Source organism: Chlamydotis macqueenii, chromosome 22 (genome assembly GCF_036417535.1).
Source record: "Chlamydotis macqueenii isolate bChlMac1 chromosome 22, bChlMac1.mat, whole genome shotgun sequence".
Classification (NCBI taxonomy): Eukaryota; Metazoa; Chordata; class Aves; order Otidiformes; family Otididae; genus Chlamydotis; species Chlamydotis macqueenii.
In genome coordinates this window covers 3,773,691-3,790,174 of record NC_141577.1, presented here as the reverse complement: position 1 = coordinate 3,790,174, position 16,484 = coordinate 3,773,691, and the positions used below count along the sequence as shown (strand labels likewise).

Below are 16,484 nucleotides of genomic sequence, written 5' to 3'. Positions count from 1 at the left end.
TCCCAGTGTGGCATGACAGGAACGGGGAAGCGTGTTGCATCTTGCCAATTTCTTTTCAGTGCTTGCAAGGAGTTATTTTGTGTATAAAATACATGACAATTACAACGGATGGGTTCTGTTATTTAAAATGTGCAGTATTTGAGAATAATTTTTAAGGTGCCAATGAGAAATGCTTTGACAAGGAGACTGATTTGAAGATAACCAGTTCTGTCTAGTGAAAGCAAACGACACCTGATGACCAGATCACCGAGCAGAGAAATCTTCAGGCACAGAGGTGGAAACTTGTTTCGCTTCCATGTTGGCAAGGCAGGGGCTAAAAGAAGAGGGTGGCCCCCTCTCCGCGGTCCCGTCTGCGCTCTGGAGGGCTGGCTGTGCTGTCCTTGCAGGGTACGTTACCTTTTTCCAGGAGGGCTGCAGCTGGCACACACAGCATCTCCCAGGCAACAAACGCTCACGGTTGTGTTTCAGACCATGGGCAAGCGCTTCTCGGGACGGTAACCCGAGACAGTTTGTCTTCCCCAGATTTAGAAGCTGCTCATGTGCTGTGGGTTCAGTAACTGCCCTTGCGTGCATGGGACGCTGGCAGCTCTACGACGTGCTGTGGGCAGAGCCCATCCTGACCTCTGATGCCCACAGTTGGTGCAGACAGAGGGGCCCGCGGCCGGTGATGGGGACGGCGGGACGCTGCTGGGACACGCGTGGGACACGCATGTCACTGCGGCGTCGGCCCTGTCACCTTCCTGGCTTGCTCCTCACGCCGCTGATTTCGCGTGTGGGCGGAGAGCCCCACCAGGCATGAAACTGCTTGGTTACGGTGCAGGTTACTGGCCTCGGTCAGCCTATTTGCTCGTATGCGGGAACCCGATGACAAACGCTCCTGTTTGGGAGACAAGGAATCAACTTGGAAAAAGGGAATATTTTGACCAAATTTGGTGAAAAAATTTGCTTTGCCCTTTAAGTAATAGGCAGGCATTAAATAAAACATGCCTCGTTTAGATGTCTTTTCCTGCTACTGTAAGTCAAAGTTGCTTTGTTTATTAAAAAACCCTGAAGTTGAGCAGAGCCCTAACAGCAAAAGAGGTGCCGGGCGTTCTGGAGAAGGCGGTTCATGGGGAATTGGGCTCAGACCACGCGGGTTTGCCGTTCGGCACGCGAGCACAAAACGTGCGTGCCGCGACTGCGTCGTCCCTGCAGCCTGTCCACGAGCTCAGGCGCCGCTGCTTCAGCAGCAAGCGTGAAGCAGCCCCTCGATTGCCTTCACGTGCAAAAGAGAGGTATCATCTCATAAATACCTTTTGCTCAGGGACTGCAAAACGCTTTGTAAACGCTATGCACCACCTCAGAAATAAGAATGGCCTCATCCTCAATTTAAAAACCAGCTGCCTCTGAGGGAAAGAAAAGTGAAAACCACAGCATAAGGCTAGAATTGTAAGAACTTCAGGGAAATGGAGCAGAATTCCTTTGTTTTGCGGAGCTATCTGTACTGAGATGCACAAATCCCAAGAGCTAGCAACTAGAGCAGTCAGATTATTTTTTCTGCATATAGGCTGAGATGTCTGTTTGAATTGCAAGATTCTTGTGTGCTGAGCAGATCCAAGATGAAGGTAAATTGGCCGCAGCGTGCAGTTAGTCATTTCCTGTCATGCTTTCATGTTTGAATTCTAGTGTACTGGAGATGACCTTCATTTTGTGGGGCAAAGAGATTTTGAAACGTTATTGCCGGAGTCCTGGGCTTGTGCCTTGGCCCACAGCCATGTAAATGCCAAACTGCTTATCCAGCTTTGCTGGGTTACATGGGCATAAATCAATTCAGTCCAAAACTAAACTTTAATTGCTAGATTATAGTCCTCACAACATGCTTATCCTTCGGGACTCCCTTTTTTTTTTCTGTAATAGCCAGGCCATTATGAAGATCTCCCTGGGTTTCTGCGTTTGGAAGGTTTAGGACATCCTAGGCTCTGTGCGAGAGTTCCGTCTTTTTTTAGTTCAGGGCACGGGTGTGTTTTACCATGTGATCTTTGTGGGCATATGTTTGTTTCTGGAGAATACTGACTTCGTCCAGTTGGCCCCGCTCCTCGTGCCAGGTTGTCATTGCAGTGATGTGCGGTGTTAAAACCCTAGCACGCAGAGCGAGAACAGATAGGCTACAGCAGGCAGGTAACGTGAAGCACCGTACATACCAGTGTGCAGTTTCACGTGCATTTATATATACTCTCTTCATGACTTTCTTGACAAAACCTCATCCAGTTACGATCCCTTCCCACCACCTTTCCTTGTCCGTCACGTCGTAACGACACGGGCGAAGGAGGTTCACAGGTAAATTATACCACCTCTAAGGAACAGGCGTTCCCTGTCCGGATTAGCTTCTGCCTAGACCTGGTGTGAAGCCTGGAGGCCAGCTGCTGCCTGTTAATTTGTTTTATATGGTTGATGACTATCTTTAGGGTTTGTTTTGTGTTCTTACATTACTGTTTGTTTGCCAGTAGGAAGATGGTTAATGTACGGTCTGCTTAATATGTCTGAAAGGCTTATTCAGCTCTGCAGAAGCAACAAGTTCTTCATTCTTGCCCAATTTTCTGGTTGAAAGAGGAAAACTAAAGGAATTTATGCATTTGATATTGGCAGGCTCTTGTGATGGGATTTGTCAAGCACCCACCAGCTGATGGCATTTTTGCCGGGGCTGTTGAGGCTGAGACACCAGAAGCAGGTGGGAGTTGTGCGCGTTCCCGTGTTGGGGGTGGCACAGTGCGACACTGCAGCCTCCTTGCGATGGCGCTGGGAGCGCGGGTGCTGGGCTGGTGGTAGGCTCGCTGGCTGCCGCAAACGGGGAAAGCCTGAAGGTTGTGTGCACTCACTTCCAGTATGCACTCCAGCGTTTTTGATGTCACAGTTACCATAATGGAACGGGAGCGTATCCTTCTCTCTTACATGGGATGGCTGAAGTGCTTGAGAGGAGAAGGGAGCATGAGTTCAGAAGGCAGTTGCACGCTTGGTCCTTCCCTTCCTGAGAACTGCTACGAGCAGCCGTTTCCCCGCTCCTCTGGTCACACCGAAGCTCCTGTGATCTGTCACGCTCCCTGGAACTTGGCTCCAGCATCTTTCTTCCTATTACGGTCACCCTGGCCATGCCTGCAGCTGCTGCCCTGCGGCCGGTTACCAGCCCCGGTAGCAGGCGTGCTTGGTCGGCGTTGCACATGCCAGGGGACGGTGCCTGCCGTGTGGGGCTTGGGCCAGGCTGTACTGGCCAGAATCTCTCCTGGCATGTTTTTAAGCTGCGGGCTTGTTAACCATCTGGTGAAAGGGACTTCGTTTGGCCGGGAGGAAGTTTCTGACGTGTTCATGTCTTACGCCTCTGCTCTTGGACTTCCTCCTTCAGCTAAGCGATCTGCTTCAATCGTGACAGATCCAAACTGCCCAAATGGTTTCAATTTCTGACTTCCTGTTGAGTGTGCAGAATTCGCTTGCTTTGTATACATTTTAAATAAGATTAACAGCTGATCTCTTGAGCAAACATTCGGTTTTAATGTCAACAGAGTGACACAGGCTGTTTGTCCCAAATGTGTCCTAGCCGTGCCCGCCGTCCCAGCTGCCCTCTGAAGAGGGAGGATTTTGTTCAGAACCTGAAATAGTTAAAATCAGTCCAGAGCAAGAGCTGAGCTGCCCGTTGCCTTTCTCCTTCTCAGCCTGCACTCTGTCCTTGGGAGGTTGTGGAAGGTGGGTACACGCGGTGAAGATGGGTACCCCCAGGAAGCCTGGTGTTTCTCACTGGTGGTGTTCGAATAGATCTTCTGTTTCTCTTCCTCCAGACCATCTATCTTCATGCTCGCTGTCTGGATGCTTCAGCTCACAGCTGGACTCCCGGGATCTGCTCAGATAGGAACGGGGAGGAAAGGGATGGAAGTAGCTGAAAACCAAATGCAAAGCAAGGTCTTGGCCACAAGAAATTATGATTTGAATCTCACATGGGCAAACCCGCCTGGTTTTCCACTGTAGCATGGAAAATTGGATTCCCCTGCAACTGTGGCCTCATTAAAAAGAGATTCTTTAAACAGTAGAGAAAGGACAAAAGTCCCAGTGTGCACAAATACTGGCTCAGAGCTTTGTCCCATTACCTTGTATGGGGATGCTGCCTTGTGAGAGCCTGACTTAGCAGCAGCAGGTTTTCCTTTCACATAGGAAAAGTTTTGTTTTATGTTTCCTTATCTTAGGAGGAAGAATGAGGAATTTAGTACTGGAGGAAAAAGGTCTATGAACTCATTGGTGTTTTGAGACCAGAGCAGAGTTTTGCAGTTCCTTAGGACCCTGGACTTCCTGGCAGCCCCTGTCCCGGTGCTGGGTCTGCTGGAGAGCTGTAAGCACGTCAAGGCCAAGACCATTTCCGCATGCGGGTAGCTGACTCTGCGTATGGTTTGTTGGCCTTCCTGGGAGACCTGGCTGATCGCTTATGGTAATTCAAAAGTTTGATTTAAACTTTAAAAAAAAATCATTGCCGCTTCCCAGATCTTGTAAGTATATCGGTCTGGCAGAATTCAGCAGGTTCTTAGACTGGGCATCAGTGGTCATTCTGCTCCCAGAATCAGCGTTGCTGGTGTTACCAGAAGGTGTGAAAGTGAGCCTGGCCTCCTGGAGATGCGTCCTGTCACCACCTCTTCTGCAGAATAATGCTGATATGTATGCTAATATTTATTTTCTGTATTGTGCCATGTCACTAATGTATAAAGTGAGACAGGAAGCACCTTTATCTCATCCTGTGTGTCAGACTGCGGTTTGAGGCAGAGGGCACCTCTTACTGCACTTACCAGAGTCGGGCTTTGTCGCTATGAGGTCTTCCAGAGCTCTCGTTGCACTCATCACCTCACTCTTCAGCCTCTCCTCTCTGCGGGAAGCTGCTTTCGGGTGGGACTGGGCTCCGTGTACCTGCCCTCAGCGGCACCCTCGCGCTCCGTGCAGGCAGTGCTGTGTGCGAAGGCACTGCTCAGCTTTGGCGTGCCTGTGCCTATCCCTGCGCTGCTGGGACCTCACGGGCATCCCGCACGGCAGCGGTGCCCACGGCGGCCGTGTGCCATTGCTCACCTTGGACCGGGTGCGATGCCTCAGCCGAGGCTGTGCACAGTGCAGGGCGTTCTGCACCGGGCGAGGGTTTCTCGGTGTGAGGGTAAGGTCAGACACTGGTGGGACAGTTGTGCATTTAGCGCTTACCTTGATCGATATACAGGGCTGTCAGGAGGAGCCCAGGTGATGTGGGTTTGCACTTTGGATGGAGGGCACCTCAGAGATCTTTTCTGAACATCAGGAAACCCTCAATTTGCCATTCTAAGACTGTTGCACGATTTTCAGACAATCTCGGTCTACCTTGACTTGCCAGCTGCTTTAGCAGTTTCTGTACTTCTTCTTCTCAAAGCTGTGGGCATTTTCAGCAAGCTGCCATCCTTGCTGAGCAAGGATGATCCTGACAGCGCTTATTTCACTTAAAACGCAGGGTGTTTCCTTACAAATGTGCCAGCCATTTTGCTAAATTTGTTGCGGGGCCCAGAGCAGCGCGTGACTGCTCTGGGCAGGAGGTTGGTGTGCCTCTGCATGGGGAACGGCTGCGCAGAGCTCGGTGTGTGCACGTGTGTAAGCACAGTGTGGTGCAGGTGGGGCTGCGTGGCCTTACGCCCAGCGGATTCATTTGTCTCCTGCCTCCTCCGAGACCAACAGTAGGAGCCAAATCTTCCCTATGTGATGGAGAAATGACCTGCAGCATTCTCCCGTGCAGCCCTTCGTAGGTGAGATGTCCCAGCCGTCTGCAGGGAGGCTCAGGCTGGGAGGCAGCTGGGAGGCGAGGTCCGAGGGCAGGAAGTGACTCGGAGGCGCCGAGGGCCGGTGGGCGAAGGCCTGATCCAGCGCGGCCCCCGAGGGTGCTCTGGGCAGGCTGGGTCTGGCTGGGTTACCCCGACGAAACACCTGGCACCTTTCTGGCAAGCTGTCTCCAGCCTCTCACCCGAAAGCAGGATCTCTGTTAACAGCAGGTGGGGGATGTTGCTCCCATCGCGCTCACGGGTTTGGGAGCAGAGCAGGAGGCGCAGAGAAACCCGTGCGGTGCCCCGGACGGGCCAGGTTGGCTATGCTATGCAGTGACCCTGAGCCGATCCGCAGAAAAGCGGTGTCGGGAAACCTGGACTGAAAAGGTTCCCAGCCTGACGGAGGGGCTGGAGCTGCTACTCGGAGCGAGCAGCTGGTTTCCCTTTTAGGGTCGGCAACAGGCAGAAACAATTTCACACAGATTCCAGGACCCATAATGGTTCTGGAGAGCCAACAGGAATAAAAAGTGTTCTTCTCCTCTTCTGACCTTGGAGCGTGTTGAGGACAGTCTTCCAAAGCCTTGTCCCGGGACGTTTTCATCCTTACATGGGGAATGCTCGCCTGTCCCAGCGAGGTTGTGCTTTCTCTTCTGCGTGTCTGTTTAGGTGTGAGCTGCGACCGCACAAGCCGTGCTCAGAGCAGCCCAGGGAAGATGAGAATAGGCAGGAACCTGACAGACGAAGGCAGGTCTGTTCCTGTGTCCTGGAAAGAGCAAGTGTTTTCCTAGGAACAGCCTTACGGGTTGCTCTAGGATCACTTTGTGGAGCAGCTGGTTGTGACCTGACAATGAAGAACAAACTGGTGTGAAGTTACCCAAGGTTGCAGGTTCACCATGTATGTGAGACCTCTCGCTGATGGCGTTCATTGTAGCAGGAATCATCTCAAAAGGCTGGTTAGGCTCCGAAGTGACTGCGTGGAGCAGAAAGCCTGGCTCTGGACAGTCTGCTGCTTCCTTTGCGTAACGGGTCCCGAGTTCATAGACACTAAAATTCATGTAATAATCTCCTGGGGCTGTTGCTAAGCCATCCGCTCTGTTGCTGCGGACAATGACACCGGGGTTGTGTTAGGTGCATGCTACTCTCTAATTAGAAAGTGGACTCCGCTGTGCGTCCTTGACAAATCGCTGACCTTTCTCATACGTGGAGCTATTCTGAGCTCTGTTCCAGACCGATCAGATTTGCATCCCGGAGCACTTTAAATGTTGTTTGTGAGAGGAGCTCTTGTTCTGGGAGCTGTTTGTTCATGGGCACACGAGAGGAACCGAACTTCCTTTCCTCCACGAGCACAGCTATATCTGTCAAAGGGAAAGGGTAAGCAGCTGGCGGGCGTATATCTGTTTATTTTTGCCCTCAGACGTCCAGTGAGACAGCTGAGAGAATACCCCACATCCAGCTCCGCTGTCCCACGTACGGGGGACCTGCTCCGACAGACCGTGTCCCGCAGGGACCGCAGCCGTCTGGTAACGGGCACGCAAGCACTGTCCTGGCACCTGGAATCCCATCGGTTTAGGGCAACGCCTTGGTCGGTGTTTGAAGGCGTTAGGGCAGCCTAGCACCCAGCTAATGCTGACAGGGCGGTGCAGACAGCAGAGCGTGAGCACGTGCTAATTAGCACGCATGGTGACTGCTCGTGTCGTGTCTTCTAAATCTGAGTCTCCAAGTTTTTTAACGTGCATTATAAGACTCCACCTCTTTTCTTCATGAATGGAGACAATTTCCGGTTGCTCATTACAATCACAGTAAGAATTGCGAGCGTTTGTGTGATTTCTTTTGCTCTGTTCCTTTTGTCCCACCTTCCTGTTCTCCATGAACTTGATCTCCAGCAGCGCCATGTCCTCAGGGCTGAAGATGCAGAGTTTGCTTTGGCACTGCGGAGGGCTTTGACACCCCTGCCCGGCACTGCCTGCGAGACCAGAACAAAGAGAGCAAAGAGCTTATCTAATACAAATAACCCTGAGCAAACTTCCTGGGCTGTTCTTCTCTGCGGGGAAAAGGCAGCGCAGAGTCCGATCCCGTATGCTCTCGGCCACGTGACGCTCTTGGGACTTGCTCTGCTGGCAGCCCCTGCATCTGCCCGTGCGCTCGGGCTCCGCGGCCTGGAGAGCAGGACCTTGGCCCGCACAGCGTGCAGCGGGCATGGGGAGAATTTGGGGAGAAACTATGCAAAGCAGAGGCAAGCATGACACCCTGCTTTAGGGTCGTCCTTGGCATACCATTTTCAGAGGGTTTATGTGGTTTTAGCTTCCTCCTCTGCGGTCGCTCCGTCTTGCGCGCCCCACAGCGAAAGCGGTGCTGTGCGTATTGCCGGTGAGTGCTGGCCAAGGGCTGGGGCCAGCACAAGGCTAGCGGGGTGTCCCGGTGGGCTCGGCGGTGCCAGCTGCCCTCAGCGATGGAGGAGAGGAGGACTGGCACTGCCAGGAGCCTGGCTGACAAACGGCAATTGAGTTTGAAATGTTCCTGTCTGTCACTTTTTTAATCCCTGTTTCGATCACGGTGACAGCTCAGCTGTCCCAGGGGAGCAGGGCTTGCTCCGGCCGTGCCACGGCCCTGGTGCTCGCACCCTGCGGCTCTGCTGTGGTTTGCTGGCACCGGGTCCCAAGAGCGCGTGTGGGGCTGGGGGACGGTGCGTGTTTGGGGAGTAGCACCTGCCTCAGATGGTTCAGCGGTGCGAGAGCCCCGGAGCCCTCAGTGAGTTTATCCTGCCCCGGCGACACGGGGAAATGCTGGTGCTTGGTTTGGGTTTGAGGACCGAGGCACGCGGAGCGATGGTGCGGGAGGCTGAGTCCATGTCACCAGTAAAACGCAAGGCTTCTCCCATCAAGTTGTTCTTCCTGCCTTCACATTCTCTGACATCCTCTGACCCCACGTCACAGGACAGCAGAGATAACGCACAGCCCGTTGAGCAAACATGGCAGCTCCCCGCTCGGGCGTACGGCGGCTCCCAGGGTAGGAGGACTCATTAGAGGCTCGTTTATTACAGACACACCTTGGAAAGTTCCCTTCACCAGGGCTGGGAGGAGGAGGGTTGCTAATTTCATTTTCACTTGTTGCCAGAAGAAAGGTCCCCGGTGGCTTCAGGGAGTGAAGGTGAGTGGGGCGGCAGAGGAGGCGGCCATGGGTGAGAAGCGGCCAGGGGCCGTGGGAGCTGCTGCCCGGCTGGGTGAGCACCTCACAGGGTGTCCCAGAGAGGGCGCGGAGGGCAGACCTGGGGCAGCAGGTCCAGTTTGGCACCCTGGCACCCATCTGGCTCCCCTGCTCAAACCACCCTGAGTGCCTGCCTGGTCTCCAGTAAGACTGGAAATTGCCCAGCCTGGCCCAGGCCCCCTTGTTCCGCAGCAGCGAGCGTGGGGCTGCCGTTGGGGCTCTGGAGGACGGGCCTGGCAGAGCGGTGGCCCCAAGCCCGGGCTGCTCGCAGGGGCACGCAGTGGAGCTGCTCCCACGGATGCAGCCACGCGCACCATCCTGCGGCGCTGGAGGGCACGGAGCGGCCAGCGGAGCCGGCAACGGCTGGGGCAGCAGCTGGGTAACGAGAGCGTCTGAAAAGGGACTTTGTTCCCCCTCCGTTGGTCACGTAGCCATGTGGGAACACTAGATTTATTCACCGGCAGTCCTATCGGCGCATACCAGGCTTGACAACAGCTGGGAGCTGTGTGGATTGACCAAGAATAGCCCTGGGGAGCTCGCTGCCGTGAGTCAGAGCTGTCTGGATCGGCTCCTGCCCCGGAGACGGCCGCTGCGCCGGGGCGCCCGCGAGGAGGGAGGCGTGGAGGCTGGCGGTGAGCTCCCTGCCCCATTAAATGCGAAACTGTAGATTGAGCCATAATAGCTCTTTCTGAAGTGGGTGGGTTCGCAAAGAAAACTGCAGCGTGCAGCACTCTGCAGCTGACTGCTCCGACGTAATTCCATGGGCTTGTCTACACTTGATAGCAACCTGTATTAGAGAAGGGTGTGATTTTGCAAGTGGAAAACTCCATATTTAGGAATAACCAGGTTAAACTAAACAGAAGGAGGATACTCCTGCTCTGGAGTGCTCCAAAGAAAGCAGTCCCTCCCTTGTCTGAGAGGGAGACGAGGCGACGAGAGATGTCTGATCTCCTGCGTGCAAAACCCCAACACCTCTGTTGTTTGTAAACACCCCCCCTCCCCGCTTTCTCCCTGAAGAGCGTTCGTAGTTGGAGCAACACGTGCAAAAGGGTTTGCTGGGATGGGGCTTCATAGCCAGGCACGGCGTGGGGTGCCTGATTTCTGCTTCCCCGTGGAGCAGCTGCTGTAAAGTTCTGGAGAAGTTCCAGAGTCTGGAAGGCTGACAGCCCCACGGGCAGAGCCTCAGGAGGGATCTTGCCCGTGGTCCAGGGCCACGCTGGTGGCTGAGCGTGGGCCTCTTGGCAGACAGCTCTCCCTCAGGTGGCTGGCTCTCTGATGCGACGCTGGATGTGCACGCACACGGCGTGTGCGTGGTTTCAGTGCCAAATCAAAGCTTTTCATGCAAAAAAATTATCTCTTTTGGTCATCGTTTACCCTTTGCTTCCCAGCCAGGAGGCAGATGGTGAGAAGCTTGACTGCATGCTTACGTGCCTAGGTTTCTCTGAGCCGTGCCTAAGTGCTCCAGCTGTTGGACTTGAGTATAAACCTCAGGCAAGATTCATCCCAGGGGCTGAATGTGTGCAGGCTTTTTCAGAAGTGTGTACAGCCCCAGGGCAGCTGCAGCAGCTCAGGTCTGCGTCCTGCGCTGGTAGCGGCCGTTTGGCGGCTCAGCGCAGGAACTGGTGGTCCTGGCCCTCTGGAGATGGCAGGGCTGTGCAGGGACATCTCGGGCAGCGTAAGCTGACACTGACCCAGCATCTCCGCTGATCTCTCAGCAGGTGAAGGAGGCCCTCAGGCTGGCACCATGACGGAGTGCTTTGACTGCGACAACTGCAAGGAGTCCTTGTATGGGCGCAAGTACATCCAGATGGACAACGGCCCGTACTGCATCCCCTGCTACGACGCCCACTTTGCCAACACCTGCGATGAGTGCAAGGAGCTGATCGGCCACGACTGCAGGGTGAGTAGGGGACCCCACGGCCGGCCAGGGCGGTTCCCTGGGGCGATCGGTCCCCTCCTCATCTCAGCTCTCCTCCCCAGGAGCTGTACTACGAGGATCGCCATTACCACGAGCACTGCTTTCGTTGCTTCCGCTGTGACCGTTCTCTGGCCGACGAGCCATTCACCTGCCAAGGCGAGGAGCTGCTGTGCAATGACTGCTACTGCAGCGAGTTCTCCTCCAAGTGCATTGCCTGCGAGAAGACGGTCATGCCAGGTAGGAGCGGGCAGGCTCGAGCACTGCGGTTTGTTTGTGGTCCCAGTGGTGTCGGCCAGGGCTGTGGAGGTCTAGCACCAGGGCAGCAAGGAAGAGAGCTGAATTTCTGCTCTCCTGCCCCACTGTCGCTGCATAGAGTGGGCCAGGCACTTTGCTTGTCTGGCAAGACAGCAGGATCCCGAGCTGCTATCACCACAGCAGCCCTGTCTGTCTGTTCCCCTTTGTCGTGGGGAAGTGAGCTGGGGAGGAGATAACAAAGGGTTTCCTGGGCATTTTCTGCTGTGTGCTGACAAGAAGAGAAGGAATGACTGAAGGTGTGTGAGCGTCTCTGGAGATGGCCTGAGGCAAAGGAGTGTCTTTGCTTGGCCATTCTGGCACATCTTCAGATGGAGGTTACAACAGGCTCTCTGCCGTGGCCTGTGTGCCGGTGCTGGGGGCATGTTCCTGCAGCCCTCCCCTCCCCAGCTGCCTGCGGTCCTGCGCCACCATGGGGAAGGCAGGCACAGAGGCGGGTGTGCAGGACCACGGTTCATCCTGCGCAGCCTCCCGTGTCCCCTGCGTGCGCACGTGGTGCTCCCCCTGTCACACTGCGAACGGCTCTCTCCGCAGGGTCCCGTAAGCTGGAGTACAACGGACAAACCTGGCACGAGCATTGCTTCATATGCAGCAGCTGCCAGCAGCCCATCGGGTCACGATCCTTCATCCCAGACAACAAGGATTATTACTGTGTCCCCTGTTACGAGAGCAAGTTCGCTCCTCGCTGCACTCGTTGCAAAAAGGTATGTCTGGCCCGACAGCCCAAAGCCCCCGAGTTCTCTGATCCAGGGACATGTTCCCCACTCCTGTCTGAGCCCCACCAGAGAAGGGTTTGGGCACCAGCACCCTGGCTACATCAGCGCCCTGTCATGCACCGCAGCGGTTTCCCAGTGCGTGCGTGTCACCGCTGCACACTCTCTTCCTGCAGACCCTGACCAAGGGAGGAGTGACTTACCGGGATGAGCCGTGGCACAAGGAGTGTTTCGTCTGCACGGGCTGCAAGACCCCTCTGGCCGGCCAGCAGTTCACCTCCCAGGATGACAACCCGTACTGCATCAAGTGCTTCGGGAACCTCTACGCCAAGAAGTGCAGCGCCTGCACAAAGCCCATCACAGGTGAGCAGAACGGCCCTGGTTACGGGGTGCTTCCGCAGAGCAGGACGTGACCTACCTGCCCTGTTTCCAGGGGACTTCTCTGGGTGAAGCCGCCCTGCCCTGCGATGCTCATACATGTCTCCACCATGCAGGCTTGCTCCAGGGTCTCCAGGCACTTCAGGCCTCCCGGGGACAAATGCTGGGGAGAGCAGGGTGCCCTCAGGCGTGTTCCCCACAGAAGTAACTGCAGCTGCTTTCTGAGGAAGCCCGTGAGAGAGGATCTCTCTGTTGCAGTGCTCCTAGGGCTTGTGTCCCTTCAGCCGCATCTTTCAGAGCGGTGAACTGCACTTCTTGGGAGAAATTCCCTCTGCCCAGGGTTAAAGGCTCCCAAAGCGACCCCTCACAGTGTGATCCTGTGTCTCTAGCTTGTCTTGTTTGAGTCTGGTTTCCACATCTTGTGAAAAGATTGCTCACAGACAGGGAAAGCCAGAGACTTCCAGCCATAGCTGGAGCAGCAGCTGCTGCAGGAGAGCCTGGAGCCTCAGACAGGGGAAGCAGGGGGTCCTCTTCTGCAGAGAACCCAGAGAGGGTCTGGCCTCCTTCCTGTCCTCCCCCACCTGACCTTTCCCTTTGCAGCTCGTGTCTCTTGCTGCTGGGAAGGCAAGCAAAGCTGTGAATCAGCTGGTGACTCAGAGGATGACTCTGGCTGAGGACAGGGCAGCTCCTGGGCACCCTGCTTCCCGTCTGGTGTTTATCAGTTTGTCGCAGTCCCAGGGAGAAGGGGGTCACAGCCCACGAGTCGAACCACTGCTGGCAGAGGAAGGAAGCTGCCCGTGGAGCCTCCCCCAGGAGGACTCTTCCCAGGATTTCACTAGCGCTGTCCTTGGAAGGAGCTGCTCCAGGCAGTGCTGTCAGGAGCTCCCAACAGCCCCCTCCTTCCCTGTGATGGTGCAGCTCCGCTCCCTGCTCCTCTTTGGGAGAAAATGGTGATTCTGGTCTGAGGATCCCAACCCTGCAAAATCTGCTGTGAAATCATTTTGGTCCTTTTCCCCGCCAAGAGCGGAGATTCGTATTCGAGATGTGTTCGATGCTGGGCGGTGTTTGGGTGCCACAGTGCAGCGCTGCGTGTGAAGACCTGACTCGGATGAGCAGGCCAAGGCTCGTTCGGTGCGGGAAGCTCATCCTGGTTTCCCCAGGGGTTCTAACGGTGCGTTCTGTCCCTCCCGCAGGCTTTGGCGGTGGTAAATATGTCTCTTTTGAGGACCGTCACTGGCACCATAATTGCTTTAACTGCGCCCGCTGCAACACCTCGCTGGTTGGGAAAGGCTTCATCCCTGACAACGACGAGATCCTGTGCCGCGACTGCAGCAGCGACCTATGAGCCTCCGAGGACACCACGGGGCAGGGGCTTTCTCTATTCTTCAGGGTCTTTGTGCCAGATACCCCAACAACATTTCAGGGGCAGGGCACGAGGCACAGGAGATAGGGGCTGCCCCTGAACCATGGTGTGTTCAGGGGGTTCCTGTGCCCCTCCCTGAAGGCTAGAGTACGCTATGCTATGGCTCTGTGCAGAGTCAGAGCTAAATAAAGTTGAAAAAGGAGCTTCAAGAACCCCCATTATCTACTCTTTCCTTTTGCTTCCTGTCTGACCAGGCACGAGCTGAGCCCAGGGCCCCAGCTGAGCAAAGGGCAGCGGCAGCAGCTTCAGCGTTGGGCTGCTGGATCTGCGTGCTGGCAGCGTGTATTTGCTCCCTCTGGCACAGTGCTGACTTTTCTCTTTTCCCCATGTGCTTCCCTTGCTCTGAGTGACAGAAGGCAGCAGCTCCAGGTCCCCGCAGCGTGGCCGTGCTGGCCTGCGTGGCGGATGGCTTTGCAGCAGCCTTTCTACTTGCGCGGCTGGCTTCTGGCAACCCGGGTGTGACGGGCGCGCTCTGCCCCGTACTGGAGTTTTGGGGACACCAGGCTGGAGAGTGGCCAGGAGAAGAGCGTGTGTCCTGCCAGATGGGATCCACCTCCGGATTTCTGTAGCCTCCTTGCCGTTTGCTGGCCAGACCCTTTGCTCTACACGTGTCTCACTTGGATGTGGATGAGGAGCTCAAATCGCTCGCAGGTACGGGGTGTTCTGCCCCCCCCAGCTCCCTGTCCCATTCCCATCCATCTGTGCCGAGATGTCCCACGGCCGCCTCTGCGTTGTCTGAGCTGGAGCTGGTGGGCATTGGCCCACCAGTGGTGTCCCCCCGCGAGATGCGCTTGGCTGAGCCCCAGAGAAGGGTGCGCTGAAGGCTGAGAGCACCGAGGGCTTTATTCCTGCTCCGTCCCTCTCACAGGGAGCCGTGGGACGGGAACTGCCTCACCGACCTCAGCCGCCAGCAGCACACGCTGGAGTTCTTCCGTTAATTTGGGGAGGGCAGCGTTGTCCGCAGGCTGTGGCTGCGCTCGGTGGCTGCTGGGAGCGCTGGAGCGGAGGCTTTGTGGGGCGAAGGGCTCCAGCGCGGAGATCGGCCGAGGGGGCAGTCGGGGTGTCCACAACCCGCTCCTGCCAGGGCTGAGCGTCCCCTCCTGCGGCTCCCCAGCTGCCCTCACCCCTCACTGGGTCCCAAACAAGAAGCAAAGCAAAGGTGGCACCTGGGCTGCCCTGAGGAGGGGCTTTGCGTCTCCCAAGTCCCTGCGTTGGCCCTAACGGTGCAAAGTAGGACGTCTTGAGCCGTCCCAGACTCACGCAGGGGCTTGAGCCGTCCCTGCCCCATGGCTGAGCTGGCTCGGGGCCCCCTAAGGCCGCTCCGCCGGGGGATGCTCGTGCCTGCCTTGTCGCTGCGTCCCTTTCGTGTCTGCCTTGCTGGGGCACTTACGCTGACCCTGCTTTCCTGCTTAGACAGCCACGTGCTTTTCTGAAAGCATTTCTTGTGTTGTGGTTTTTTTGTTTGGTTTTTTTTTTTTTTCCTTTTGTACTCTTTTGCCATGAATATCTGTCATTTTGTAACCAACTGCAGGATGAAGGGGCTAGCCCCCCACCCCCTTCCCAGGCTTGAGTTAGGCACAGAAAACGTTATGCATGTCCAGGTGTTGTTAATGCTGTCCGCAGATCCGTGTTGAACTGTCGTTTGAAAGCTTTGATGCAGGCAAATCAGAGTTTGTGTGTTTGCTATTCGGAGGAGCTTGGAGCAGTCTCTAGAAGGAAGTGTCCTAAACCTCGGCCTCCTGTGTATTTCCTACAGCTTTATATAATAAACCGTTTCGGTGACGCGTGCTCTCGTGTGTTTCTTGAACAGCAGGCACAGGGCAGAGCGCTGTCTGAACCGGTGTGGCGGCTCCATGCTCAGCCTGCTCCTTGCCCCTAACACCGAACTGGGGAGGGTCGGTCCCCCCAGTCCCTGTGCCTCCCCCTCCCCAAACCACAGCCCCAGCATCAGCTGTACTGGTCCCATGGGTTACGGCAGAGGAACAGCAGCTCCCTTGTCCTGCTGCGGGGCTGCAGTGGGTTCCTGGGGCCGGGGCTGCTCGTCTGTCTGTCCGTACCTGCTGTGTGTCCATCCGGACAGGCTGTTCTGCAGGACAGGCCCGAGCAGGACTCGGCCGGCGCTGCTGGGGCGTGATGCCTCCAGGCCAGGCTGCCACAGGATCTGCTCTGGATTGCTGCGATACCACATCGCATCCCGCCATGCAGGCCAGCTTGCTTCCCCCCGCGATCCGCGCTCCCGGTCTGCACACGCGGGATCTCGGGAGGCGGTTTGGTGGGGACGTTGCTGCAGTCTCCAGTCAGGGTAACAGTGGTCTCCTCCTGGCAGCCTTCCCCGGAGCGCTGCATGCTCATTACTCACTTTTATCAGCTGGGGAGCCATTTATTCCCCGAACATCTGAAACTATTTTCCACAGATTCCTTTACATTTACTAACAGCTGCCACAACTTCCTCTGGGCTTGCCTGCCCCGGCCCCGGCGCCCCACTCCGTTCCCCCTGCGCGGGGGCTCGGCCGCCGCTCTGCGCGCACGTTCCTGGCTCCTCCAAGGGCTCCTGCTCTGGCAGCTGATGGGGTTTGTGAAGCAAGATTTTTGTTGCTGCCCTGTGACCTGCGCCAGGCTCTGGTTTTGCTGCTGCTCGGCCCCAAAGGGTGAGCGAGCAGCCCCAGCCCCAGCGGTTTCCAGCTGAGCCCGTCCTCCAGCTCGCGCACCGCAAACCCTTGTTTCTGCAGCGCTGTTTCCAGGGATTAACCACA

The 16,484-nt window shown here is 56.0% G+C and overlaps 1 protein-coding gene across 4 annotated transcripts in view; it reads left to right on the top strand.

Annotated features, from left to right (window-relative positions):
* The window catches only part of FHL3 (four and a half LIM domains 3), a 29,637-nt gene extending 14,121 nt beyond the window's left edge, over window positions 1–15,516 (top strand). For 3 of the 4 annotated variants that reach the window (XM_086765171.1, XM_086765172.1, XM_086765170.1), the window contains exons 2-6: window positions 10,703–10,887; window positions 10,968–11,142; window positions 11,752–11,921; window positions 12,107–12,293; window positions 13,502–15,516. In XM_086765171.1, the coding sequence (XP_086621297.1) occupies window positions 10,732–10,887; window positions 10,968–11,142; window positions 11,752–11,921; window positions 12,107–12,293; window positions 13,502–13,653 (840 nt within the window). In that variant the 5' untranslated portion in view covers window positions 10,703–10,731 and the 3' untranslated portion in view covers window positions 13,654–15,516. The remainder of the gene's footprint in view (window positions 1–10,702; window positions 10,888–10,967; window positions 11,143–11,751; window positions 11,922–12,106; window positions 12,294–13,501) is intronic. The other variant, XM_086765173.1, reaches the window with a different exon arrangement.
* Window positions 15,517–16,484: the final 968 nt, after the last annotated feature.